The sequence below is a fragment of the Cygnus atratus genome, chromosome 10, assembly GCF_013377495.2.
Source record: "Cygnus atratus isolate AKBS03 ecotype Queensland, Australia chromosome 10, CAtr_DNAZoo_HiC_assembly, whole genome shotgun sequence".
Taxonomy (NCBI): Eukaryota; Metazoa; Chordata; class Aves; order Anseriformes; family Anatidae; genus Cygnus; species Cygnus atratus.
The window spans coordinates 6,800,574-6,827,125 of record NC_066371.1 but is presented as its reverse complement, the minus strand read 5'-3'; the positions used below and the strand labels follow the sequence as shown (position 1 = coordinate 6,827,125).

The following is a 26,552-nucleotide window of genomic DNA, read 5'->3' as shown; positions in this document are numbered from 1 at the left end:
TGATTCATCTAGCATTTTTCCCCCCACGTAAATACTGGAAATTTTCAGAAAGTATATAGCAAAGTCATTCAGGCGCAGCTCACTTGGGGCTGGCTTCGCACATGATATTGTTGGGAATTTTGCCTCACTTGCCTCAAACTGCTGGGTCAACTATTTTTCTTCTTGGATTTCATTTTCTTAATGAATCATTTGAAAGCCTATTTGAAAGAGAAATATATCCAATCTCTTCCAAGGAAAAATGTCATAAACACCCACATCTTACATCAACTAAACATTATGCAATTTTTAAGGAAAGTTTTTACTTAAGATGCTGTGGACTCTCCTGTTCATGACATTTGACGTTAGCAGTTAAATACAAGCGTGAGTATTCCTACTACACACACCCACCATATGTATACATCCCATACAACCATGTCTATACAGGGCATATTGGTATTAATATACTTTATGCAAGTGTATTAATATTATAATAAGGGGATACGATGGTCATTCCATGGGTGAAATCAGTGTGTGGGAAGTTAGGTTCCCAAGGCTAACCTATCTCCCTGCCTTCCGCATGCTTTTCTACTGAATCTGAAACATGGTCAAGTTGGAATTTTGAGATCATACTAACAGACCCGAACGAATACATTTTTTTTTTCCATCAGAAAAGGCCAGAGTTTGCTGAAGTACATCTCCTACAAGTAGACCCAGCTCTTAAAAATAAAGAAGTTTTAAAAAAAACACTGTTCCTCCCTACGTTTCCCTGTAGGAACTACGAATATCCAGTAACTTTCTTTAGGGGAACAATGTTAACTATAGTCATTGCTATCAGCTTCACCAGCTACATCTCTACACATTACTACATGTAGTAGAAATTCTGCTTTTCTCTGTTTCTCTCTTTTTTTTTTAATCCCAGATGGGGGTAGATGAGGGGTTGATGCCATTTCAGCACATGCCCTTTCCTCCAGATTTGAGAGGACTGGGATTCCTGAAGACATCCTGCATAGGCAAGCCATTCCTTCAGATGGAGCACAACAGATCAAGGATGTTTTTCCTACTTCTGCAGGTTTTGTTTTTCAACTAGAAGAAACACAACATACGCTTAGGAGGAGAAAAAGAGAGTAGGACATTCGATCTGTTATCTTTTACTAGTCGGCTGAAATTCTACTAGATATTATCAACAAGAGAGGAAAAAAAAATCTTATGTATGCAGAACAGCAACCCCAGGATTAGCTACAGACAGAAAGACCATATAGGATTAGCACAGCGAACCAGCCATCACGCTTACCAGAATATTCACGAGCAAAATATTTGGAGGATTTCAGGACAGGATTTAGCAGAATTTGACTGAAAACAGCATCACATTTTGAATAAGCTTTATCAAATACCACAGCACCCAGCATCCCCTGACCAAAATGACTTAAAGTGCATTAATTTCAGAAACATTTCGGGCATAATCATTTAAGGACTCAGCGCACTGGGAAGGATGGGAGGCTGTCAGAAAGGTGTCTACACACAAGCTTCAAAGTGCAGGCAAGAGCCTTACCTACAGCACATGAAGTTTTAAACGAGTGAAACGCAGGGTAAGTATTATTACTGTCAGATGCAGAGTCAAGAACCCAACACCATTTAATCAGCTTCTGCTGCTGAATTAATGGCTTTCATTGTTGCTTTTTTCTTTCTGCAACGCTTTGACTGCTCTGACAGCCTCACTTGTGCTACGGCTTGTCAATAACAGAGGAAGGGATGCTCTAAGCTTCAAATTGCAGGTTGGATTACCTGCCTTAGAAGAGTGCCTAAGGAAGAAACTTGCCTGGAAAAGGCTCGCTTGCTGGCTCTGCAACACTTCAGCAGCGAGGAGCTCCTGGAGCGGCTGCCTGAGCTCTTTCTCAGCAGCTCTGCAACAGTTTCCCAGGAGGAAGCAAAGCAGCATCCTGGGATCCATGCGGATCCATCACTGCTTCCATCTGACAGGAGCTAGCAGCAGGCAATGCAGAGTGCGAACAAGCTGGCAGGGGAGAAAACACTCCCTGCTCCTCGGCACCCCTGAGCGAATCCTCGCTCCCTTCAGAGCAAAGTTACTCCTCAGTGCATTTTCCCACGTTGCAGGAGGAAGCACACATCAACAAGCAACAGGTTCACAATCTGGCCCTTTACTGAGCCAGATCCTCTGACAGAAAAGCCGTTCGCAGCAGACTGCAGCCTCCTAGGAGTTAGGCTTTGCATTTTGCCCATTTTTCCTTGTGCACTGCAGAGTTGAAAATGAGCATAACTGGCAATATAAAGCCTAGGCTGCTGAAGCTAGGAGTTCAATTTAAACATGAGCTCCGTACATGCACGTGATGTGTGTTAAAAGAAGTCTTATTCACCTTCTGGGCAAGCACTGCCTTAAATTTAGACCCATTTTGGCTGCACGTCCAACCGCTACACTTGCGAACCGTCCCTGTTTACACGCACACAGACTGATATCCAGGGAGCTGGAGCACAAAAGGGAGGGTAAACAGCGAGCAACTGATAACACCGCCGATGCTGGACGATACCATAACCTGATCCAGCGCACACGGGCTTGGCACCGGCGGCTGGAACGCGCTCTGCAAGCGCTGCTGGCAGCCCCAAACGCTCACCCTCTTATCTGGCTGCTCAGTAACTGCCTTTATTAACCCGCAGTCTTGGCCGGCCCTTTAAATAGGCACGAGAGCCTGTCACCGTTCCAAACTGCCCGTTTATTTTTCTGAACTCCCGCTGGCAGTTTACGCAGCAGTAAGTGATCGAAGGTGCTCAAGGACTAAGCCCTCGGTTGCGGCGACTTGTCCGTTCACCCGCGGATGAGGGACGCGGCAAAGGCAGCCGCAACGTGCAGTGCTGCGGCTGCTGGCCGTGCCTTACCTGGCCTGTGGGCAAATGAAGCTGGCCACTCTTCATCACACACTGATACGTTTAAAAAAAAAATAAAGTCTTGCCTAGAAATTCCTCTGCAAGTCCGGGGAAAAATGAAAGCCCTTCCCTGTCTAACAGCGAGCACAGATCAACAGTTAAGTGAGCTCCAAAGGCAAATATTCCATTTGCACGGAGATGCAGCGTGCCACAATATGAACAAGGAACAAAGCCCCCTTTCATACCGCTGACAAATACAGTATAGCATGTCACAAATCACAAGGGGAGCAGACAACACAATGGCAGCAGTCAGACGGGTGTCTTTTTATTAAGAAACACATATAATAATGAGAAATTACGTATACCTCCCCCCTCCCCCACAAAGCCTTCAACAATCACCCTGGCTAACATGGCTGGAAGTATTCACGGAATTGACTTCTGCTACCCACAGAACTATCTCAGGGAGAGGTGCATCCAGCAGCACCACAGGACACGCACAAACGCCAAAACGGGTATTTTGATTTTACACACGCTGTACATCTTGTTTATTGCAATGCGCACACAGCTTCTGCTACTCATTCACAGTTGATGTATTTCTGGAGGAGCTAAAAAAAAAAAAATGCCCTTTTTAACTCTCTCGCTGCTGAATTTCAACTGAGACAGCATCTCTGCCTCCTCCCCTCCTGCCCTTTGCCCTGACAACCCAGCCTCCTCTCCAGAGATTCACTTCCCAGCCCTCACGTCTGCTTGGCTCAGGGATGTCGTACAGAAAAAAGGACCCTCGGGACCCTGCTACACCTCTAAGAGGTGCCCAGCCGCCCTCAGCCTGTCCCCTGTTGCTTGCCGGAGCTGGCACTGGGGACCACTTCCCAGCTCGGCTCGCAGTGGCCAGCCCCTGGCCCCACAACACGACCCCAGGAGCTGAAACGCGCCGCTTCTCGCCTCCTGCTTTCCTCTCGGCGTGCCCGGCCGTCTGGGGAGCAGCCACATTTCTACCCCAGCTGGGAGCATCCCTCGCGAGGTCTCCTTCCTGCCCCCTCCCCGGCTGAGGCGCAGAACAATGCGGGGACAGACATTTAGCAACACCTGCTGTAGCGCATTAATATGCACAGGGATGGATGGATGGTTTTTCCCATCCAGCACTAAGACCGCATTGTTCGGGGCGATCCATCAGCGGATCGCTCCCCCCCCCCCGCCCGACGCCGGCCCCACAAGCCCCCTTCTGACATGTCCCCTTGTCTCCCAGCCCGGGCTGACGACCACGTTTAGGAATGCACTTCATTAAATCGGAGCTGCCCCATTCCAACCTGCAATGCGGAGGCAGTACAAAGCGAGCGCCACGCTTCCTCCCACATTTCTTTCAAAAGCCCCCATTGTTCGGCAGGCATCTGGTCCTGATCTCAGCCTATTCGTGCCCGCTGACCCCGCTTTTCGCCGCGCACCCGCTCGCCAACGGGCCTCCCGTAAAGCCTGCTTGATGAATTAAAAAGCAGCACCAGCCATCTGTCCTCCCGAGGCTGGGCTTCGGCGGCGCAGACCCCTCTCGGCTGCTCCCTCCCCGGTCCCGCAGCCTCCCTGCCTCCCTCCGCGCACAGCCCGCCGCCGAGGAACCGCTGGGCTCGCCCTGCAAACGCGGACCCAGCTCGTCACGTTCGCCGCTTTTCGTTTCTAACGCTAGCATCTAGGAGGAGGAGGAAACAAATAATACAACGGAACGTTCTCACTTGCCTGAGTCCTTCGAAATTCAAGCACAAATACAAGATTAATCCTTCCTTTGTGAGGTCTTGTCTTTAAGTCGTGGTATGTAATGATCCTCAGCACTGCAGCAGAGGGGAATAAAAAAATGCAGGGATCATAAGCAGGGGGAGGACAGGGCTTACTTACATCAGGGTTTCTGCCACATGACAATAGGTTTGAGAGGGAAGAATAAGCTGGCAGCAGCAGCTGACAGTGCAAAAGGGAGAACGCAGAAGCCTGCCTTTTATATTATTGGTGACATTTCTAACACATGACAACAATTTCCATCTGTATTTAAGCTGGGAGTGTGAGGAGAAGAGCATTACATCACGGCTCCTCTATTCCTAGGGGCTGTGGAATATGTAGGCCAGAGGGATTAAAAAACACCTGTATGCGCTGGAGATCTGAAATACCCCAAGGCAGATTTCCCCCCCCACACACCTCTCCCTCACCCTTCCGACTTCTCTACCACCTTCACGGAGCTGCTGTTTGAGAACGTGCCCAGGGAAGTGCAAAATGGTATTGTCCTACTTTGCAAGGCGCAGGAATGGGGGAACGATGTGAACACGTATTTGTAGCTGTCTCCCTCCGTAGGAGATACGGCACTCGTTTTTGCAAGCAATCAGACAAAACACAGAGCATCTCTCTGGCTTCCACTGTGCTTGTCCCAAGGGCTTCGAGTTTCTCTTAAAGCACCGACTTTCATCTTCCTTTTAAATCTGCAGGGAATTTCAGTGACAGTAACAAGGATTTTTTTTCCCCCCTTTCTTTTAGAGCCAACACACATGCCTGCATCTTTTTGAAAGCGAACATCAAGAACAGGGGCCAAAAATTAGTTTGGAAGAAGCACTTGACTGCTTCAGAGCCAGCAGGTGTCCGTCTTGGACGCTTTCCACGTATCTCGGAGGACAGGATTGCTCAGAGGCAGCACCGAAACCCCGGGGGAGGACAGCCTCACGTGGAAACCTGCTCCCCCAGCTGCATCGACAGGGGCTTCTGTGGGTCCTGAGGACCACACAGGAGGTGCTGTGGGATGCTGTGGGAACACTCCGGGCAGCTGCTCCCATGGGACAGGGTTTGGGAACCATGGGCCCAGCCCTTGCTGCTGCAAGAAGTGGGTGTTTTGAACCGTTCGAGCCACGGTTTGCAAAGCAGCTCGGTACGGGTGGAGACGCAGGCAACAAGTCCCAGGTTTAGAGTACACGCACATCAGGGCCAGGAAACATGAGGAGAAAACATCCATTGCGGCACCAAACCCAACGGCGCAAATCCTGCGGCTGCTCAGGCACAAGTACCCGACCCTCGAGGGACAAGATGCCACCGAGAGACAGCGAGACTCGTAGTACTTCTGTGAGGGAAATGGACCCACGCAAACAGGAGGCCGGCCTGTCAGAATATACCACAGTCCCACTCCTACGGGGACACGAGCATCCCCATGAAAATGCCACCTGGACAAAGGTGCTGGCCCATCGAGTCTCTTGCCTGAAGAGAACAAATGAGAATTGTTTGCTCAGGAGCTGCCTTCCCTGTCTTTCCACAACCGCCTCCACGGGTCTGAGGCTGGTCTTGGTTGCGTGTCTGGTCAGCCCACAGTCTCCGTGGGAAGTCTAAAGCCTTTCATAATCATGAGTTTACAATGCTGGATACTGTAAATTTCAAGATTGCAAAAAGAAAATATATAACTTAATTCCTTGCCTCCTCTTCACATCCACAAAACAAAAATTTCTGCACAAGTGAGGGAGCAGCTAACTGGGACATTCCAAAATATAAATAAATGCTTCTTTATTAAAAAAAAAAAAAAAGAAACGGAGCATTTTACATTTATTCAGAGACGCAGTGCCCCAATCATTTACGAAAACTCTTTCATAAGATTTAGCAGGGGGGAAAAAAAGGAAACAATGAAATGACTGATTTTTAATCTGAGGTTTAAAGGCTTTTTCTCTATCCAAAAAAAAAGAGTCCCCCACACAGAAAGAAATTGAATGCAAACCTCTGTTTCTGTATCATGAAAGCTCCTTCGAGCACCAGAGTAATCAATTTCTCAGAGCCTGTGTGGTCTACAGCAAAAGCCAAAGAAGGTATTTAAGTTTATACAGCCTTCAGCATTTTGATGGCTTGCTTTTGAAATGTGACATGTTTAAATTTTATATCTTTAAGTTGGTTATGTCTTTAGAAAATGGTTGCTGTCAGTAGAAAAAAATAGAAACAAAGGAGAAAAAATGAAATTCAACCTGGTTTTGAGCTGTTTGTACATTTTAAAATCAGAGTAACTCGAAGCTCTAGCAAGAAAACTCTAAGAATGGTAATTACAGCTCCCTTCATTACATTACATCCAGACTTATTTTAGCATCAAACACTTTGACTCATATCAACAAATAAAAATAATATTCAGTAAGAGCGGTGCTCCGATGCCAAACACCACCAGATAAACATTGATGCAAATTTACAGGAACAGTAAAGCAAATACTCGGTCGGATATGAGTGAACTTTGTACCTTTTCTCGTGCAGAAAGCCAAAGACAAATCATAAATCACTTCTGGATGGGGAAAGGATCCTGTCCTTACAGTAACCCCAGCTTCCCACCATGGAACAAGACCATCTTGAGACATGGTTTTACAGCTGGGATTTAACTCGCGGGACGGAAGAAGTGTGAGATGGAGCACTCTTGTAGGTAGGAACAAACCTCTCCAACAGACTTCTCAATCTTTCATCAGTGTGTTTTGGATCCAATTCACTTACCATGTGGGAACAGCAAATGGGGAACAAACTGTGAATTCAAATAACTGTAAACTCAGCAAGATGTGGAAATAAAACACAGATGGTGCACTTCAGATTAAGGGTCAGTGTTTCGGCGTCGCTTTCCACTTTTACATTCTGATAGGTGATGTATAACAACCACCTCCTCCTTGAGACAGCACTCTAAATAAAGTGTGACTCACTTAGGAAAACACAGAGGCGAGCGATACCTCCAAGGAAGCCTCCCTGCCGGGCGGGAGGAGCTGGGGGTACTTTGTTAGGCTGTGGCTCATGGGTTTTCCTCCTCGAGGATTAACATTTGGGAATGGAAGTCATCTGTGCTGGGTGGACACAGCTGAATAAAGTGTCTTGAGCTTTTCCAAGTCCCTGGCATGCAGAGGCAGGGCTGCTCTGCCTGGCATCTATCACAGCCCCTGCCACAGCGCCCACCTGGTCTCCTCCTCACCATCTTCATTCTCCAGCAACATTTCGCAGAGGCTCCCCTGATTCCTGTCTGCAAGAGCCAAGAACACAACCACTGCTACCAGCATTACCCTGCGCCAACCCTTACGCCAAGTGCCTGGTACTAAAATACCTCGGAGGCTCACGTTTGGCTTGCCTGAACATCGGGTTCATTTTTCTTCTGAAACTGATTTTGTCCTAAATCCCAGGAATGGAATTTAGGATGACTTTATTCTTGTTGTGAAGTGTTAATTGCACGCCCAGGGCCCTCTAAGAAAGGTTCTGCTTGTAAGCACAAGTTCAAAGAAAAAAATAAAACAGTAAGTACAGATTAGATGACAGACGAACTATAAATCTATAGGAGCTTGAAATGTCAGATAGCGAGGAGGTAGTAGTGACTGTAAGGTGACTATTACCTTCAAAATATGCCGGAGGTTGTTTATCAGATCAGAGTTAATGAGGGAGAAATCTAATAGTACTATAATATTAAATTTACCATTTTAATGGTATCATCAATGCTCTGTAATGTGGGCAATTTACAGACTGTCAGTCAGTGTGATCCTCCGCTGTGGTTAGTTACACGGGAGCGGCACGATCACATCTTGTCAGCCGCTCCCTTCCAGAAAACGCAGTGTGCTGAGCAGGGGACTGCAGGAGCCTGAGATAGCAATGTGTATACATATTTTAATTACAGGAATACAAAAATGGGAATGCTGTTTATGAACGTTATAGGTTTCTTTTATTCCTGGAAGACCCGGGTTCAGCTCTGCCCCGCTGCTGAGTACAGCCTTCCTACTTGTGCACCGCCATTCAGTGTCCTGCTGGGTTCCCCTCGACTCTCTTGCACGTCTGCTTTTCTCAAACCCTTACACGCCTAGAATTAGGAGAGCTGAAACTGACCTCACAATCTAAGCACAACTTGCGGATCTCATGCGGTACCACCCCAGCCCCCAAAACAAAACCAACCAACCAAAAACCAACCACCCCATAGCTTGGAAAAACATGAAAGAAGATGGAGGTAAGGGCTGTAAAACTAACAGGTAGATTAAAAGAACCACGATATCCAGTTTCAAGCTCTTCCTGACTAATTCAAGACCTGTGAACAGCAGGAGACGGTAATGCTGCGTTTATAAATAGCCACCTCCTCACGTATTCAGGGAAGAGTTTGCCGGAACAGCTTCTTAATTTGGAGTTCCTCCTTCCTCCATCACCTGCCCAGCCCCTCGGTTCTGAGGTGCACAAGTTCAAATTCCTCATACTGCAAGAATTACCTGCATATTTTAGCATATGGCAAGCAGCTTTAAAGGAACATACTGTAGCGGCACTAGTAGAATGCCACGATGGTCTGAGATATAAATGAAATTATCAGTTTATCCAACAGCAGATCCTGCTTCTTCCTACAGACCCCCCTTGACTAACATCAGAATCTGTTTGCAGTAGTTTTATTTATTTTTTAATTCATAAATGAAGTGTTAAACCTGAAATTTAAAGAAGTGCAGGTAAGGAATGAATGATGAAGAATAAAATAACTCAATGGCAGCTAATGCTTTCCAAGGGTCTGATGTTTTCCTCTACCTTCAGCTCCAAAACGACCCTGCAAGTAGAACTGCCAGACCAGTATCCACCTGATTACTCAGTGATACATCTCTCGTTCTGGAGATACATTAGCCTTTCGAAGAGTCATTTATTAAACATTTCCATTTAAATAATAATTTTCACAATTCTCAGTGAAACAGACGTATTCCCTCTTAAATCAGTAATTAAGAGCAGCCTGGGACGTTACAAAGCCCTGTGAAAGGAATTCAGGGAACTAGTGTCCCCCTTAAACAAATCTGTTCTGGCAATGACCCAGGAATCTTGTCTTCATAACTCACAGCTCTAATTATTCAAGAGGACATTATAAAAGAAGGATATATCTAGACTGTTATGACTAATAGGAAAGATTTATTTCTCCTACAATAGGGGTAGAACTAGAAATATTTGTTCTATTTTTTTTCTGCTTTCCTACTGGGAGCTAAAAAATAAAATCAATGCAGATTAATTTACAGAGTTATTCCTAGTGAAGATACTGGGTATGACTCTCCCCAAAGAAAACCAGCTAGCAGAAGCTAAACAGTTTTATAAATGCTCACACAGCTAATCTCCTCTCTGCTGAAATAAACAGAGAAAGGATTAGAGAACAAATACAGCGCACTTTATGTGAAGAAGCATGGTAATGTTAACAAAAAAAAAAGGTAATTGTTTGAAGATGAAACGCAGCAAGACCACATTCACCACCAAAATCATCAGGAGTCTGCATCTGCCATTGCTCTCCCAAAACCATCAGGAGTTTGCGTCTGCCATTCTCTCCTAGGCTCGGAGACCGTCACGGTAGCAATATATGTGACTGGCAATCACGCAGGCATTTCCTCCTCTGGCATGCCACTGTTTTTGGCCACATTAAATTGCCGGTACTGAATTGGACCAGAATAATATCATATAAACGGGACTTTCAAGCGTCCTTTTTTTAGGAAAAAAAAGTACTGACATCTTTAACTAAGGAAGCGTGAGACTTTCATACCCATGAAACAACCACACAAATCAACACACCCAAGTACGAACACACCTATATAGAGCGACGGTGACTGTCTTCTGGAGAGGTAAAAATGAAATATGAGGTGTGCATCCCAAACACAACTGTGAGTGGAAGAACAGGTTCAAGAATAGGTATACGTTTGATTTTTCCTAATTCTAAACCGCTCACTTTGCCTGGAAAACTCATTCTGTTGGCTTGTACTACAATCAATACACTGTAAACTGTGAGCAGATACATAGGAGTAGTTGAAAAGAAATTAAACTGCTTGGTTTATGAAATCAACTGCTGGGATTTTGCAGCCATCACAAGAGATTTAAGCAGAACTCTAGGACATCACATAAAAATGTAGATAAAAGGACACTCGTCACCTTTGACCACACACTCTTCAGCAGATCCTCATTCCGTGACTTTTGGAGATATTGTGGTTCTCCTCTTCTATAGTTTAAATTGCGATGGTGAATGAAACTATGGCAGGATGGAGAGGGTTTTGAAGTGAATAATCTGGGGTGACTCATCTCCACCCCTTCAACCTCCCAACAGCAGTACCTGCTTTCACCTCTGATTTACTCTCAAGCTTTCCAGGAGACTCACAACCTTGGAAACCTTCCCATTTTAAATCATACGCACAGACTTCGTTTGCACTACCTAAATGCCCACTCACAGATGCTTTTCTGTAGTACAAGGCAACCGCAATGAAAAAAAAATGTGAAATCAAGTACATTGGGGACTAACAAAGAAAACAAAGAAAACTAGCCATGTAATCTCTTCCCACACTTCTTACCCAAATCTCCTTTGGCAAACAGCATGGGAGAGCCTATAAGGCTGAGCTCTTCTGCTTTGTACTGTTCTCTGGTGCCTCATGCAATTTCAACCGGGTGTACAGCGAAATACAAAAAGCTATTCCCCACAAATGGGTAAGCAGATGGAGCAATATTTGCTATCATAAGTGCTTTTATTTCCAAATGTAAAAAAAAAAAAAAATAACATACCAAATAGTTCCACTGGCACAAAATGAACTATTGATCTAAAAGGACACACCAGATGGAAAAAAAAAAAAAAGGGTATGAAGTCTCCTAGATTAAACAGAAATGACTGTGTATAGAAAGGAACTGAACTACAGATATATTGGTCCTATTGTTCAAAGCAGGGCATTTTTCTCTCTCAAAAGTGAAAACACACCTGGTTCACTAACTTGTGATATAATTGTAACCCTGGAAACTGCAGGGGACTCGATTCTGCGCTCCCGGGAACACGGCTACAAGAATTTTCTAAACCCACTAGTTGTACCCAAGATACATTCCCTGATGAAAATAAAAGGGAAAAAATAAATTTGTGCATATTAGCTGGCACGGAAAATCTCGCTCATTCTTCAGAGTTAGATAACTGACAAGGAAGCGTTCTTGAGAAAAATGATCTTCACATAACGCCAGTACCTGTACGTTGCACCCTAGTGATAAGGGTTCTATTTTAAAAACATTTCAAACTTTCTGCTCACACAGATCTTGTAAAACAATTAATTGCTCTTCCTGTGGCAGGAAAAGATCAGCCCACCGCTCATCACCTTATCAGTGTGTGCTTTCAAATTAATATTTCATGGACACTGCAACTTTTTCTCATTACAAAAGCAGAATTACACTTCTAGGAAGGGAACTGCAACAAAAGGTACTTGGATAATAAATACGGCTGCAGTTCTGTAGAGTTTTTGAGAATTCAAAGAACATTTGTTTACATAAACTGATGATTTATTGCCTGCAAAGAAAAATAATGTGCACTGTCAGTGATTCTGTTTATCCTTAATAAAAATTAGCAACCAAAAATAACTTCAAAATTGTGACTCAAATATCCCCACGTGTAAAAGCACGTGTGCTTGCAACATAAAGGTCTTTTTGCCTCACTTCAATGATTTTTCCCTTGTATTGATGTTCTGTTATACCCGATATTCTAAAGAGAAATAGTACCTGTAAGCTGGTTTGCATGTCTTCCTATCAATTCATTAACAAGTTCGGAAATCCTTGTGGGGAACCCAGTGGTAAGTGGTCCTCTGTTAGTTGCAGATGATGTGGGTTATGCATGTAACAGCTTATCCAGCTCCTGGAGCATCTGAACTACCCTTCGGTATTTTAATTATCCATGAAAACATTTACTCCAGTTAATAAGTTCTACATCCACTTACTAAAGTCTTTCCTATAAATACCATGAAGTTACCTGGGTCAGTCTTGTTGGCTCTCCTTAGCAGGACACGTTCCCTTTGCACCAGCAATCACTTGGAATAAAAAATCTCAAAGTTCCCCCCGAAGCGTGAGAGAGCTCGGGCCAACCAGGTGCCTGGCAGTCACTGCTTTTTTCTGAGCCTCCTTACAGATCACTCAACACTTACACCATTGATTTTTTTATCCGTTCCTTCCCATTTTGCTCCATGCTCCCCTCTAAGACTAACCACAACGGCTGTAATTGAAGACACGGGAACAGATCAAACTCTGGGAAGGCGAGAGAACAGGCAGCAGAAATGAAAGCAGTATCTCTCGAACACTAAGCTCTCCAGCCAATTAATCCCAGGGCATATACTTGTTTTGGGAAAGTGAATCAACTGTTGAATGATGACCTCTCGAGGTTTTAAACGTCAACTTTGGGAAGAAAAATAAAAGAAAAAGGTAGCTACAGAATGTCTAGGCTGACATCTAAGACTTAACTCTGGGCTAGGCATTATGTCGTCCCTGTTTCATCAACCATCAAAAAGACCTTGCTTTTCCCTGAGTTTTGATGACCGCAGCCAAGCAAAAAAAAAAAAAAAAAAAAAAGAATTGCACCATACTGAAATAAGACAAATGCAGAATATACTTGAATAGGGGTCTGTTGTTTTAGTCATGCCTGCACCGGGAGCACTGCTTTGGCAAGTTAGGGTGCAGATACCAGGCCCACCATAGCTGTCTGTGCACATCACTGAGGAGTTCGGCAAATGGAGAATCAAGTAAAGGTGCTCAGGTGGAACCCCCTCCACCCCCAAACACACACATGGACAAGCTTTTATGGAAATAATCTCTGGTTCTTCTTCAGACACTGGGAAAACCGCTGTCAAGTTGTTGAGAAGAAGCATCTAGGACAAATGGCCAGTGCTGCTTGTTTATTTTAAACAGATGCCCTCTACCATCAGTTCAAAATGAGGAAGATAATCCCGTCTGTTCAGCCTTCCGTGAACGGTGCTTTAGACACGCTGCTGCACCAGGACATGAAAGGAAGCTGTCATCCCATCTCTTTCTCAATTAACACTACTGCACAGATATCCCAAGGTAAGGCGACGTGGAAACACCTATTTCGGATGCAGTAGCACGGATATATTCTTACATGCACTTCCAGCTAATCACATTTTCCACTAAGCAAACCTTCACGTACACCAATGCGATTTTGAGGAGTTCTGCTTCTAGAAACACTTTGTGAAAGCGAAAGGTAGGATGTCAACACGCTGCACCTCCTGGCCCCTCAGCCTGCCCCACGCCAGGTGGGACGCAAATCCCACCAGCCTCTCTTAGCACGGGTGGGCTCCGTCACCCCACGCAGTCAGCAGACCTGCCCGTTTGTCCTCAGGGTTTCTTCCAGCTCAACTTCGCCAGCCTAAGTGAAATCCACACTAAAAAAAAGCCGTGGGCAAAGTCTCAGCGTCAGCCAAAGCACTTCTGGTGTAGTCACGGCCAGTCGGTAATCGTGACACCGTTGCCAAGTCACAGTCTACTCCAAGCTCAATGGAGCCGTTAACTAGCCCACAAACAGAGCATTATTTCTGGTGGTCTACATTAGGCACGTCAGAAAACTGGAAAAATGTGGTGCTTCAAAACGAAACGAGGCCAAGGGGACAGCGAGAGCCTGCCCTAACATCTTGCTAATCTGGACAATGTCTTTGAGGGTTTTTTTTCTGGTCTTGACAACGGATCCTATGTGCTAGGAATGAGAACTGATATTTGAACACAAAGAGAAAAACTTTGCTGAAGTTTGAGGTGCTGATTTCTTTAAGCAGAAGACAAAAATACTATTAAAAAGTCTCGAGACCCAGCATGTGAAGTCAACAGTAAAATGAGAGCATCAGGAAGAAAGTGGAGGAAATGGCACACGGTTGGTTTAGCTAAAATAAAAGCTAGCTCAGTGTCTGAACTGCTCTGTTTCAAAGACGTGTGCATTGTAAATGCATGGCTTCATTAGTGTCTCTGCACCATCCCAATACATAAACATGTCCTGCCTCTCTTCCTTACTCGGAGTCCTAGATTACGATGCTGAAGTTGTAAAACCCAGAGAAGAATGCTTTGTGTCTGTAAATAAGCCCGTGGGTGTGGTGTGATAGCAAGAGCAGAGCACTGAGGATGGCACAAACACCAGACCTGGAGGCCACCTGGAAGCTTGTCACAGCTGTTGTTTACTACAGATCTTTGCAGGAAAACTCAGCGTGATGGGGAGCAGGGAGCTGAGTGTGTGACGGGCTGGAGGAAGCGTGCTGGAGGGCAGAGGGACGACTGCTGAGGCTGGCCAGAGCTGGGGCAGGACTGCGTGGTGCTTCCCATCTGAGCTAATACATGCATTTGCAGATGTCTCTTTACGACTTCAGCTTGCAAAAATAACCGTGCAGTCCACCTACTTCTTTCAATAATAATTCCCCTTTGGGTGCATTCCTATCTCTCGTTTCTTTACAGACAGCTCCTGTGTTTAGCGGTGAAGTTGCCAGCTCTCTCAGAAGCCCGTACCTGTGTTATCCATCTAGGCAATGCTCACATCGTCCCAATTCGATGAGAGCAACTGAAGTTGCTCTCCATGGAACACAGCTAACTCCTAATCAACTCTGCTATAATAGGCTGTGCGGGAGCCTGCAGCCCATGGACCTGAATCCCAGCCTCGACCAAGTGAGTGAGAGCTGAACCATGGGGGATCCTAACTATTTTTGGGGAATTTTGGGGGAAGAACAGGTTAACGTTGCCTTTCTTTATGTTGCATTTAGTAATTATCACTTCATTTAGCCCTTCTATTAGTGCAACAAAAAGCAGCTGACAGGCCAAGCACGCTCAGTCCAAGTGACCTTGTGTTCTTGTTCGTGTTTACCACATAATCAGCAGAGAATTCCATTTCCCAAATACAAGACTTCATAATCCATTAGCACTAGAGATTGGTCCAGGGCTCTGGATTTACTGGTCACGTGCACCAAGGAATAAAAATATGAGTGTACAGCTAGATTAATCTCCAGACCTGTAAAGCATTCCAACCCACCATGCGTGCAGTCGTCTCATTCAAATTCACACATGAATATTAGCATCATTCTTAAAAGCTACCACTAATACCATCCCCACGGTACACGAAGAGAAAATTAAATGTTACCTGCTTTACAACTCAGCAAGTATGAAGACACACGGTAACCGAACTCCACTTCTCAGATTTTCCATTTGTTTCATAAACGGAACATGAGTACTGATGTTCTTATTAACACACCAGCAACACAAACCTCCTCCTCCTCCTATTTCCAGGAGGCAGCAATCGCTTTCACCAGTCTTAACTTTAAATCAAAAGTCTTTAGCGAGTCCAAACAGTTTAGCTCACCATCAAGTTCAATAAATCAGAGAATAGAATCAATGGAAAGCATTTCAAAATGTAACCTTGGTAACACACAAAATGCATCCCCAGTACTTCACTCATTTGCTTTATTTGCTGCTTCAGAAATTAGAAACTGGGATGTTACACATAGGCAGAAGGACGTTAGCATTAAGACATTGCATCTACCGAGCCTTTCACACCACATGCGTTTTCCTAGAAGGCACTTTCCCCATTATACCTTAAAAACCTGCAGCCAGGCAAGTCAGATGACTGAAAACTAACCATATTTCATGTTAACAAAATGGAAAATGGAAGTATTCAATAGAAAATAATAATCCATATTTATTCTTTACGTCCACGCACAGCACTTTAGAAGTAATTTGGTCCATGCTTTCCACTGATAAAACGAGAACAAACTCAACAGCGATATACAACATCTGCCATTTGAAGAATCAACATCTATCAGCGTTACCACACAATTCTAACTGTGGCCCTACACAGTTCTCCCGTGTGCAACACTTAGATTGAAAACAGCTATTACTCTACCTATCATTATGTGGTATTTGTTGGTAAATACTGATTTTTGAGTGACAACATCATTATTCAATATTTATACAAGTCTTCCAATATAAACAACCTCTGATTCACGTAGAGATAGAAAGCTTAAAAATGTTTTGCTGCTCAATTCAGCATGCTATAACTAAGAGTTTACTAGCTCTTAGCCAAGCCTGATCTGAAAGGCATGCCATTATCTTCAGAGCTCATCAAGGTCCAAGCAAAAAACCTTTTGTTTTCAATATCCTCTTCTAGAGGTTGGAGAATGGTGCGATGAAATAGGATCTTTTTCCACTTTTTGTGCATCTTCCCCAAAAGCTAAGCACAGACTGATTTTGGGTAAAGCTTCTGAACTTCTAAAGTTTATCACTCTCTAAACTTCTCTGTCTTCCTACTAGCTCGTTTCTGGGTGAAAAAGAGCATTTCCTTCTTAGCTTCACTTTTGCTGCTTACCGCCTACGCGAACTGAAGATGACCTTCCAACAGTGGCAGTGCCCTCTTTCAGTGTGACCCAGCCACAAAATGCTGTTCCATTTCACACCTTAAATAAGCATCAGAAATAAAGTTTTGCTAACAAAATAAATATAAAAAAGCCGCTTTTATTCATCGGTTTCAAAACAATAGAGAAACATGCACCATAATGATACTAATGAACACTTTCTAAGCCAAGTACTCTTTTTTAAAATCTTTTTTTTTTTTTCTTCGCAGTAGAGCAGCATTACAGCCATGTATCAGAGCATCCACTGTTCCAAAAAGGTCATCACAAAAGCCGAATACAAGGATGAACTGGTTTCCCTGTCAACCCTATCTCAACCCTTTCTGCTGTCACACGTGCAAGTTTGTCCTATCTGAAAACTGAGCTGTGCACACCACCACACAAAGGCTGCCTCTGATAAATAAATCCACAAATAAATGAATAAATAAATAAACCAATTAAAATTCCACTCCATGTAATCCACCAGGTCAGTGTTTTGTTACTTACAAGGCACAGCATGGCGATAAAGGTTATCTCTAATAGTCTGCTGTAGATCGTGATCCGGCGATCCTTTCTGAAACCTCTGGTTGAGATAATGTCTCAGGTCTTTGTTCAGTCTGCTTCCTGCAAAGAAAACACAGCCATTTATTTATTTCTAAATGCACACAATTAACATTTCCAATTCAGGCAAATGTTAGGCTTCCATTCAGAGTCCCCTAAATTACGGCATGCTGACTTTACGAGCGGAGGCTCATCTTCCTCTACAAATGGCTAATTACCAAAAATAACTCGCTGTAAACAAGAGGTCTCTCTTGCCTCGTAACGCATCTTTCTTCCTGTGGTGCTAAACAGATCATGATTCCCTTTTATCACTTATTTGTCTGAGCAAATGGAGAAAGACAGATGACGTGAAAGAGATGAAAGATAATAAAGGTAGAGGATTGTTTTTGCAACTCACTGGAGAGGGAGCTGGGCAGGGAGATGGAAAGGAAAGACTGCTCCCATTAGAGGTACTAACACAGCCAAACATGGCACAAAATCAAAGATGAGCTGTACTTTGCACTGCTACCTACCCCTGCACACAGCGTGAGTTGGGAAATGACTGAAGGAGTTAAGAGCACCCAAAGTTCTTAAAAACCAACAGCATAATATCCAACACTTCTCACTTGAATTTGTTTCCCCACTCAGCTTTGAACACTTCCATAAATATGTGAGAATAAAGACAGATGAGCTAAAAACAACCACCACCAAAAAAAGCAAGACTTCGTTGTAAATGAACATTCAACACCAAATCTTTTCTTGTAGCAGAACATATGAACTGGAGCAACTTAATGAAGTCTTTTCCCAGAAATGAAATATTTCCAAAACTGAAATAACGCTGACATTAATTTGACTGAAAAGCAAAACCAATCCCACATAAACCTACAGAGAATGGGGATAGAAACCCTTTTGTTCTTAAAATAAGGAGTGGAAAAGTAGCTCACACAGGCTGAGGCAGATCTGCACCGTGGGTGCAAGAAGCTTATAGAGGGGCTTAAAGGGGAGACCTGGAAAGGACACAGAAGATGGACCCATTGCAGGAGGGTTGCATAAATTGTAGGAAATCCCTTGAGCTGAAAATGAATTGCTGGTAGCTGGGAGTATCTTGGAAGTGGGGAAATATCAAACATCTTTCCCATTTCCTTTTCTTTCCTAGGCATCTTGTTTAAGGGCACAGACTGAGCTACAACACTGGGCTACATGGACCTCGGGGTGAACCCCTACAGCTGTTAATACGGTCTTTTACAGTTTGCATGATCATTTTTTTATTGGATTGCGAATATGTAATGCAGAGGCCATCTCAATATTTGTTGACACTGCACTTTACGTTACTTTTGCAGATTCCTGGCTGGAGCCTCTAGGAACCACTGCAAAACAAATCAAGAATGACAATACTGCAACGCAGTGCGGCTGGACAGCGGGGCTGGGAGGCAGCAGCGGCACCAGGCTAATGAGGAAAATAGTGCAGGCCACTGAATGAAATGGGCAGGAGCAGCCTGAGTAATGGGGATCTGCAACTTTTGAACAGTAACATCAGGTTAAAAACAAGCATACAAACAACAAAAGAAAACTAATTTGAAAAACTGAGTTAAACTCTAAAAAAAAGAAATACAGGTGATTTGTATTTTTTTGTATGTACATTCTCCAGACAGCTTTTTTTTTTTTTTAATTGAAGGATGGCAGGAAGGAAGGAAGACAGGAAGGCAGGTTTAAGCAGCAGCCCCTTTCCTAACAAGGAGCAAAAATTTTACGACCAAGATGCTCATTACAGAAATGGCTGAAACAACCAAACTGAAATAAAGGCCGATAAAGCTGGCTCATCATACCTCCTGACTTACCCCAAGCAACGACCCCCACTCCAGGAGCAGTCTCTGGTTACTATATTTAAAACAAAAAAATGGTTTCCCATGTAAGACTGTGGGTTAAAGTTTTCATATTTCAGATCTGACCTTCCAAACTCCAGGTGTTTGATTTGATACCAAGTCTTTTGGCTCCAGAGAGAAAAGGCATGAAAAGGAGCACCCTCCGAAATAACAAACCACTTTATCTTTCCGTTGAACAGTTCATATTTTTCTCTGCACACGATAGTAAGACAAGGTAGTTACTCATAGCTAAAAACAAACAAACATGACAAGCACCTTGGACACGCTGCAGGGGAAGGAATTAAGCACTGAGCTGCATGTTATAATTTAGGCTCTCCCCTGAAATACTGTGTGATTCATGATTCAATGATTTATGTCACAATAATGTCTAGAGGTGAAAAAGCTCTGCTGAGATAGGCTTGTTTGACTACAAAAAGCATGCAATTTACTGATGATATCTGCCTTTATCTTCCCTCTGTGCCTATTCCATCGAGCATCTCAGCCTATTACGGCCCCCACTAGGAAGTTTGGCTACGTGGTTATGCAGTAGCTGGGATCTCCCAGCTGAGTCACCGATGTGCCAGCCAAATGGCATTGCAAAAACAGGGGCTACAGCAACGCTTGCACGCTCATCCCCTCAGGGAGCTCACAGCGACGCCCAGTTCTATTACATTTGCTTGAAATAGGGAGGAAAAAAAGGGCAAAAGATAAAAAGAGAAAAAGAAGGGAAAAAGGGTCACATTTTTGTTGCTAAATTCCAGAAAATTCCAGATGGAAAAAAGGCTTCCTGCAGCCCTGACTAGCTTGGCTCAGCAGCTGCTGAGACCCCAGCCGTGCACAAAACCAAGCTCACCCCATACAATCCAATCCAGAGCATGGAAGAGGAAAACGAGCTCACAGAAACTAACCCCACACAGAAAGCCGTCAAAAGGACCCACCATGGAACACGTGGGATCCTCCACCATTTGAAGTGTCGCAGTCCACCCTGACTATCTTTTCCAAAAATCTGCTCAGCCGTGAAAGGGCACGTGCTTGATCTTGGCATTCTTGAGCAGATTCTAACGCTAAACTCAAGTTTAAAGAGTCTGATTTTTTTTTTCTAGAGCCTAAAATATAAAACCCTGCAATCCCTGAGAAACAGAAAGACGTGCCCGTGACATCTCTGCAACCTCCCATGTGCAAAGTGCAGCAGTAAAACTCATACTTGAAGGGCATCCCCCACCACTGCTCCCTTTGCCAATGCGTCTCACCCGCCGATGGCTTCTGCCCCTGCGCCGACCAGCAGCAGGCTGGGTGGGAAGGCAGGTGCCCAGCACCATCCGCCTTCATGCAGACGTCCTCCCTTTGCAAAATCTGATTCCATGCATAAGTTGTGCTAAGAATACACCTGGCTTCAGTTTCCTTAGAGATGAGCTGTGCTAACTGAAAGGATAATACACTTTCAAACACTCCTCTGTTTTCAAGGAGATTGGATCTTACATTTGCTCTTTGGAGAACCTTCCTTTTCTTCTCTGATAAGCACATGTAAGGAGATCCTACAGCGATAACAGCAGACCAACAAAAGATGCAATCCAGAGGAGACAGATCTTAACATCCAACCTTCCTGCTGTTGGAAATGCAGGAAATGCCACCGGAAATTCATGCTGGAAATACATTTATTTGCCCACAGAAAAACTAACGTGTCTTTTCTGTAATCAAAATTGGGCAGTCTCAGAAAATCAGACATTTAAAAATAAATAAATAAAAAACCTTCCCTACTAACTTCAGCAAAAATCATACTTTGAAATTGAAGAATTACAACATGTTGCAAGATTGATTTTTGCTGCTGAAACATTTTTAACCCCTGGAACAACAAAAGCAGTGCCTTTCTTTATAAGAGAAACAAGTTCCCCCTGCTCTCTCCCCACTGTAGACTACTCCAAAGCTGAGATGTTTCCACCTTATTACCTGAACCCTTCTTTCCCTTGCATGAAACAAAGGCAACTTACTGTATGGCCATTTTTCTCAATTATTCTTAATTATAATAGCGCATTTCAGAGCACATCAATCATCCTCCCAAACCATTGCACCATACTAATATCTCAGTAACAAAAACTAACCCCAAGGGGGAAACAAAACATCTCCCATGGAAAGAGCTGATACTGCTGATGTAGTTTTCTGAGAAACAATAAAAAGGTGCTGGTCAATTGTGTGAAGAGATATACATATATATATATATAACCTAAATGTTTCTGTGATTAATGAAAAATATCGACTGTTTCTACATACACTTCTCTCAAACCCTCAATGCTCTGTCACACACTTGTCCTCCAGCAGCTACCCAGTACTCAAGTCACCAGAGGAACTGCGCTTTGAATTCTGCTCTGCCTCCTGTTACTGCAATTCCCGGTTTCTGCAGGGGAGCAAGCTGCACACGCCATCACCCAGCGCTGCCTTTGCTGCAGGAGCACATCCGTCTCCTCCAGAGCACCGCCGCCAGCGAGCAGCACACAGACCCGGGGGGCTGAAAGCTTCTTGCGTTATCAAAATACAGCCTTCCAATAAGGAGAGCAGACTGCATAAGTGACCAAGCAAAAGCTGCTATTTTTCCCAGCGAAAAGCTGCGAGTGAACATCGCCAGGCTGACAGCACCTTCCTGCCAGCTGGTAGGCAGCCTATGCCAGAGCTGCGCAATATGTATATGCCGAGGATATATTTTGAACTCATGTTTTATGCATTTGGAAACTGGCGTTTCTTAGTTTATGTTTACATTAATTACTGCAGCTGTTTTTATCCCATTTGTGCGTTGAGATGGTCAGAGCTAATCCTGATAAATAGCTGTAGTCTGGCAGAGCCCATGGATGCGTGTGCCACGATGGATCAGGGTCAGGCCCGGGACACAGTGGTCTCTGACCTATATTACATTCCCCTAAGAAGGTTTGCAGCAGTAAATATTTTAGCTTTACCCTTCTGTGGAAAGGCTACCGATTGCCACATTCACAGTGGCTGATTGCATCTGAACTGGAAAAATGCATTTTCCATTCCTGAATTGCAGCAGAAGCCCCCTTTTCTTGTAGGGATCTCCACTTAGAGGCATCTTTAGCGAGCGATTCTCTGTGGGCGGACAAAGACCATTTCAAAACAACAGGACCATGAAGCAATCAAAGGTTAAAGGCCTCGCTAAAGGGATAAGAGTGCAACAGAGTCATCTGGATTAAGACTCTCTCTTGCTGCCTGATGTCTACATTGAGGGAAGGATTCCATTTTTGAAAGACACAAAGATTGCACGTTGGATTTGCAGTATAAACCCCCGATTATAACATGCTGTCTTTCATCTGAAGATCTCTATCTGAAGATATTTAGCAGCCATTAGTAAGCTATCTTTGTCGCACAAGAACAGAACAGTGCCAACCAAATGCAGAACTGCAGATACTTAAAAAAGATTAATAACAAAAAATCAAAATAAAATAAAATAATAAAAACCAAAATAACTTGCTTAGAGGTGTGAACAGAGAACCTGCAGCTCACGTTTTGCGAAGCAGTGAGGGGACTTGCAAACTCACTTGAGTGACCTCCTGGGCTGGGTGGCTCAAACTGTGCTCCTGCCTCCACGGCTGCTGCTCTGCCAGCAAACGGGACTCAACAGAAACTCATCTATACTGGCAGCCAAATCAGCTCCCCTTATATTATAAAGTGTATTAACCTAAGCTACTCTTAAACCCATCACCCTCTTTAAAACAAACACCACTACCTAGCTAGTTGTTGTTTGGGTTTGGGGTACAGGTGTTTTTGTTTGTTTGTTTTTGTTTTGATAAATGCTAAAATATTAATGAAGTAACTAAAGACAACTTCCAACTGCATTGTTAAATTCTTACTGGATACAGGGGGCAGACAGCGCTCCTGGGAAGCAGAAACCACTTAAAACTCTTCCATACAACACTTTACACAAGAGCAGTGCTGGCATCAACCCTGCATTCACCACCGCATCTTACTAATGCCTGCAATGGATTTCCTTCGAGTCCTCCTGTAAAGGCAGCCCTGATACTCACACATACAGTTTGTTACTACCTGGAGAGATTAATATTTCATTGCTGGACCAATTAATATAATAACTTTCACAGTAAAGTCCACCAGGCAGCAGCCTGTCTTAGGAGACGAAATGAAGGCTGAGTGGATTTTTATCGTTTATCAAGACTGCGCTGGTAACCACACCACCATCAAATCTTCCTAGTCCCAGCAGTTGTTACCCAGATGATAATATTTTGTGCTATATCATTTCATTCTGTCCCAGCCTTGTCTTCCAGCTGCTGTCCAAAAGTGATTAAAAATAATGGGGCTATAAAAGCCATTCAATAATTAGAAGATTCATTGGCCATATGCCAGCAGTGACAAAAGAGAGTGATTTATGTAAGACGAGTATGTCACATCTGCCAGATCACAGTTTCATTACGCCTGTGGCTTTAAGGTCACAGTTAAACACTCTTCCAACAGCCATTTGTCAAGGGGGCGCTGGGGAGAAGAGGCCAAATAAATCACCACCGTTTTGTTTGCTTTCTTGTTTTAACTGCTAGGTAAATAAGTAAATAAAGTCGGGTACCTACTTCTGTTATTCCATGTCTCCTGTGAGGTCAAAGACACAAGGATATATACTAAGACACAAAGGATTCATTCATCGTTGCTGGCCAGAGTTCAAACAAGATCACAAAGCGAAAACATCCAGTTCAAAAGCCTCGAGTATTCATAGGGCTTCTTAAATACAATATAATCTAAGCATGTTCTATCTGCCAGCCACCCATGAAATGAAGGCACCTTGTAAACCCACAACCTGTTGGTAAATTAATTGCTATTACATTTTCCTAACACAAGTAAACTTAAAAACCTTTTATGGCTCAGCGTGCTAAAGATATATGAACATTGCCAAGGGAGTTCAGCTTAACAGTTAACACGGCTCAGCAGACACCTGATTTGATTCCAGTTCTGTTTTCCTTTTCCCTCTATTAAAAACAAATCAAAAACACTAATGAACTTTTACTGCAGGGTACAACCGTTCCCATGCAGCCCAGATGTTTGGGTGTCCCACAAATGCTTCAATAGCCTCATCTGTCAGCGTCGACAGTTGCTTCCCTGCCAACATGGGGTCTGCTGACAAACTCTCCTGGCCTGGGGTACAAACTGGATCTTGGTGGGACATGTTAAATACAGCCCCAATCTTCCTCTTGTTTGTACCAGCCTGCTACAGCCGGACTCAGATGCACTGCTTAGCTCAACCTTGGTTATTCTAACAAATCCATACCACAACCAAAGCAAAAACGACTGTTCATCCCCTACCTACCTTCCTGAGGTAAAACATAAAACACTTCCCAATTTCTATGCTTCAGAACCCACTCAGAACAACAAAGCCACGTCCGATGCAAATCCTTCCAGTGGAAGGAAATTATGATAAGCTGGAGGGCTGTACTGTAAAGAACTGCGGAAAGTTCCAGGATGAACTACCTCCACGGCAATAAAATCCAGCTTTGATGGAGCACGGTTCAGTCTCCAGCAGCAGCCCAGCTGCTGAATCAGCAGAGAGCACTTCAGCGCAGCTAGTAATTCCTGTCTGGAGAATGAATAACACTTGTTACTTTATTGCTAACAGAACTTCTTAAAATATTATTTTAGGTGTAAGTTGTGAATCTGAAGGAGATGTATTCACTCCAAACTTTCGGGGCGTGCTCAGAATCGGGAGCAGGCGAGAGCCTGCTTGGCACCGTACCTTTTGGTATCGCTCTCCATCTGCATGGGTGAATGAACCAGCACTAAAGTGGTAATTCAGCATTTGCTGCTAAAGAAATACACTTAACAGATCATAAATCCCTGGTGAAACTATTCTACAAGCACCTAACCTAATCTACTGTATTCGCAGGGCACTCCACATTATTTTCTGTGCCTTAATAGTGATTCATATTTCTAGTATGAATTCAAACAAATAGCCTTTCGGCTGAGTAGTGCCAAAAAAATAACACAGAGCTCAGGCTCGGAGGCTGAAAAGCAGAAGTATTATCATTTATACACTAGGCCTGAACATTCGGAAGCCTTGTGACAAACACACTTCTGTTGCCCCTGGCTGAGTACCAACAAATGCAGCAGAAGGCCCGGCCTGTCTCCCCTTCGGCCTTTTCAAGCTTCCAGTGCCCTCACGGTTTTCATCACAAACTTCCCAAAATTTAACTACAGCTACAGCCCTGGGTCCCTTCTGGGGCTGTGCAGGTCAAGTTGTCCCCAGGGCTGGTGGGTGACACAAACTGCTGGGGGCGGCTGAAGCTGTGACCACGCCAAGGAAAAACGCAATTCTGCTGATCTTTGCCCCAGCTTTGCTGTAGACAGTGGCAGGCTTCCATGCGGAGGGGTCCTATCTTGAAGCAAAGGCAAGAGGAAGAATTTAAGGGCATTTTCTGCTCCTCTCTTCTTAAGGCATTCGATATCTTTTATGCTCGCATGGAACCTGTAGCACCAGGACACTGAAGAACGAGTGACGTTTCTCTAGGAAAAGTGGCAACTGTACCTACCCACGGACGATAGAAGGACAACAAATCTAAGATTGGGGTAACACATATAATGCAAAAATAATGGGTACTGCCTCTAAATGCACCTGAACTGGCCAGGCTGAGAGCCTCACTCAGCAGCGTGGCTTTGCTGCGTCCACACGGGAGCTGGCAGGCGCACAGCCAGCCCCAGTGCTTCTTGCCTACATCATGGTTAATGATTACCCCAACTAATTACAAGCTGGAGGTTAACCACTACTCCTCTATTGACTCTCAGGAATCCAATTTTCCTGCCTCATGGTGTTTTAAGGAGCCGCTGAAAAAAACACCCTGCTCTTGACTCAGTTTTTTTTTTTCCTTTTCTGCTCCGTTTTTCACTTCGAAGAATCCACATCGAACACGTGGCAAGGAGGGAGCCAGGGCTCTCGGGCAATCTCTGGAAGTGACAGCGGAGAGCGAGGTGAGAGAAGGGACCTGCTGGGATCCCAAATTTTCTTACTGAAAAGTCTCCAGGATAAACCATAATACTGATGAATACGCTATAAGGCTATCACAGGAAAGCTCAGGGAAGAGGTAGGGGTGCAAGGAAGAACCTCCGGGAAGAGTTAGGGGTGCAAGGAAGAACAAAGTAGCGCAGCATCCCCTGGACTTGTTTGCAATGAAATCTGGACTAGCATTACGCTAAA

At 44.2% G+C, this 26,552-nt stretch overlaps 1 protein-coding gene across 27 annotated transcripts in view; it reads right to left on the bottom strand.

Moving 5' to 3' along the window:
- The window catches only part of MAGI1 (membrane associated guanylate kinase, WW and PDZ domain containing 1), a 326,290-nt gene that overhangs the window by 151,250 nt on the left and 148,488 nt on the right, over positions 1-26,552 (bottom strand). For all 27 annotated transcript variants that reach the window (XM_035546638.2, XM_035546640.2, XM_035546642.2 and 24 more), the window contains one exon: positions 17,469-17,585. In XM_035546638.2, coding sequence (XP_035402531.1) covers positions 17,469-17,585 — 117 coding nt within the window. The remainder of the gene's footprint in view (positions 1-17,468; positions 17,586-26,552) is intronic.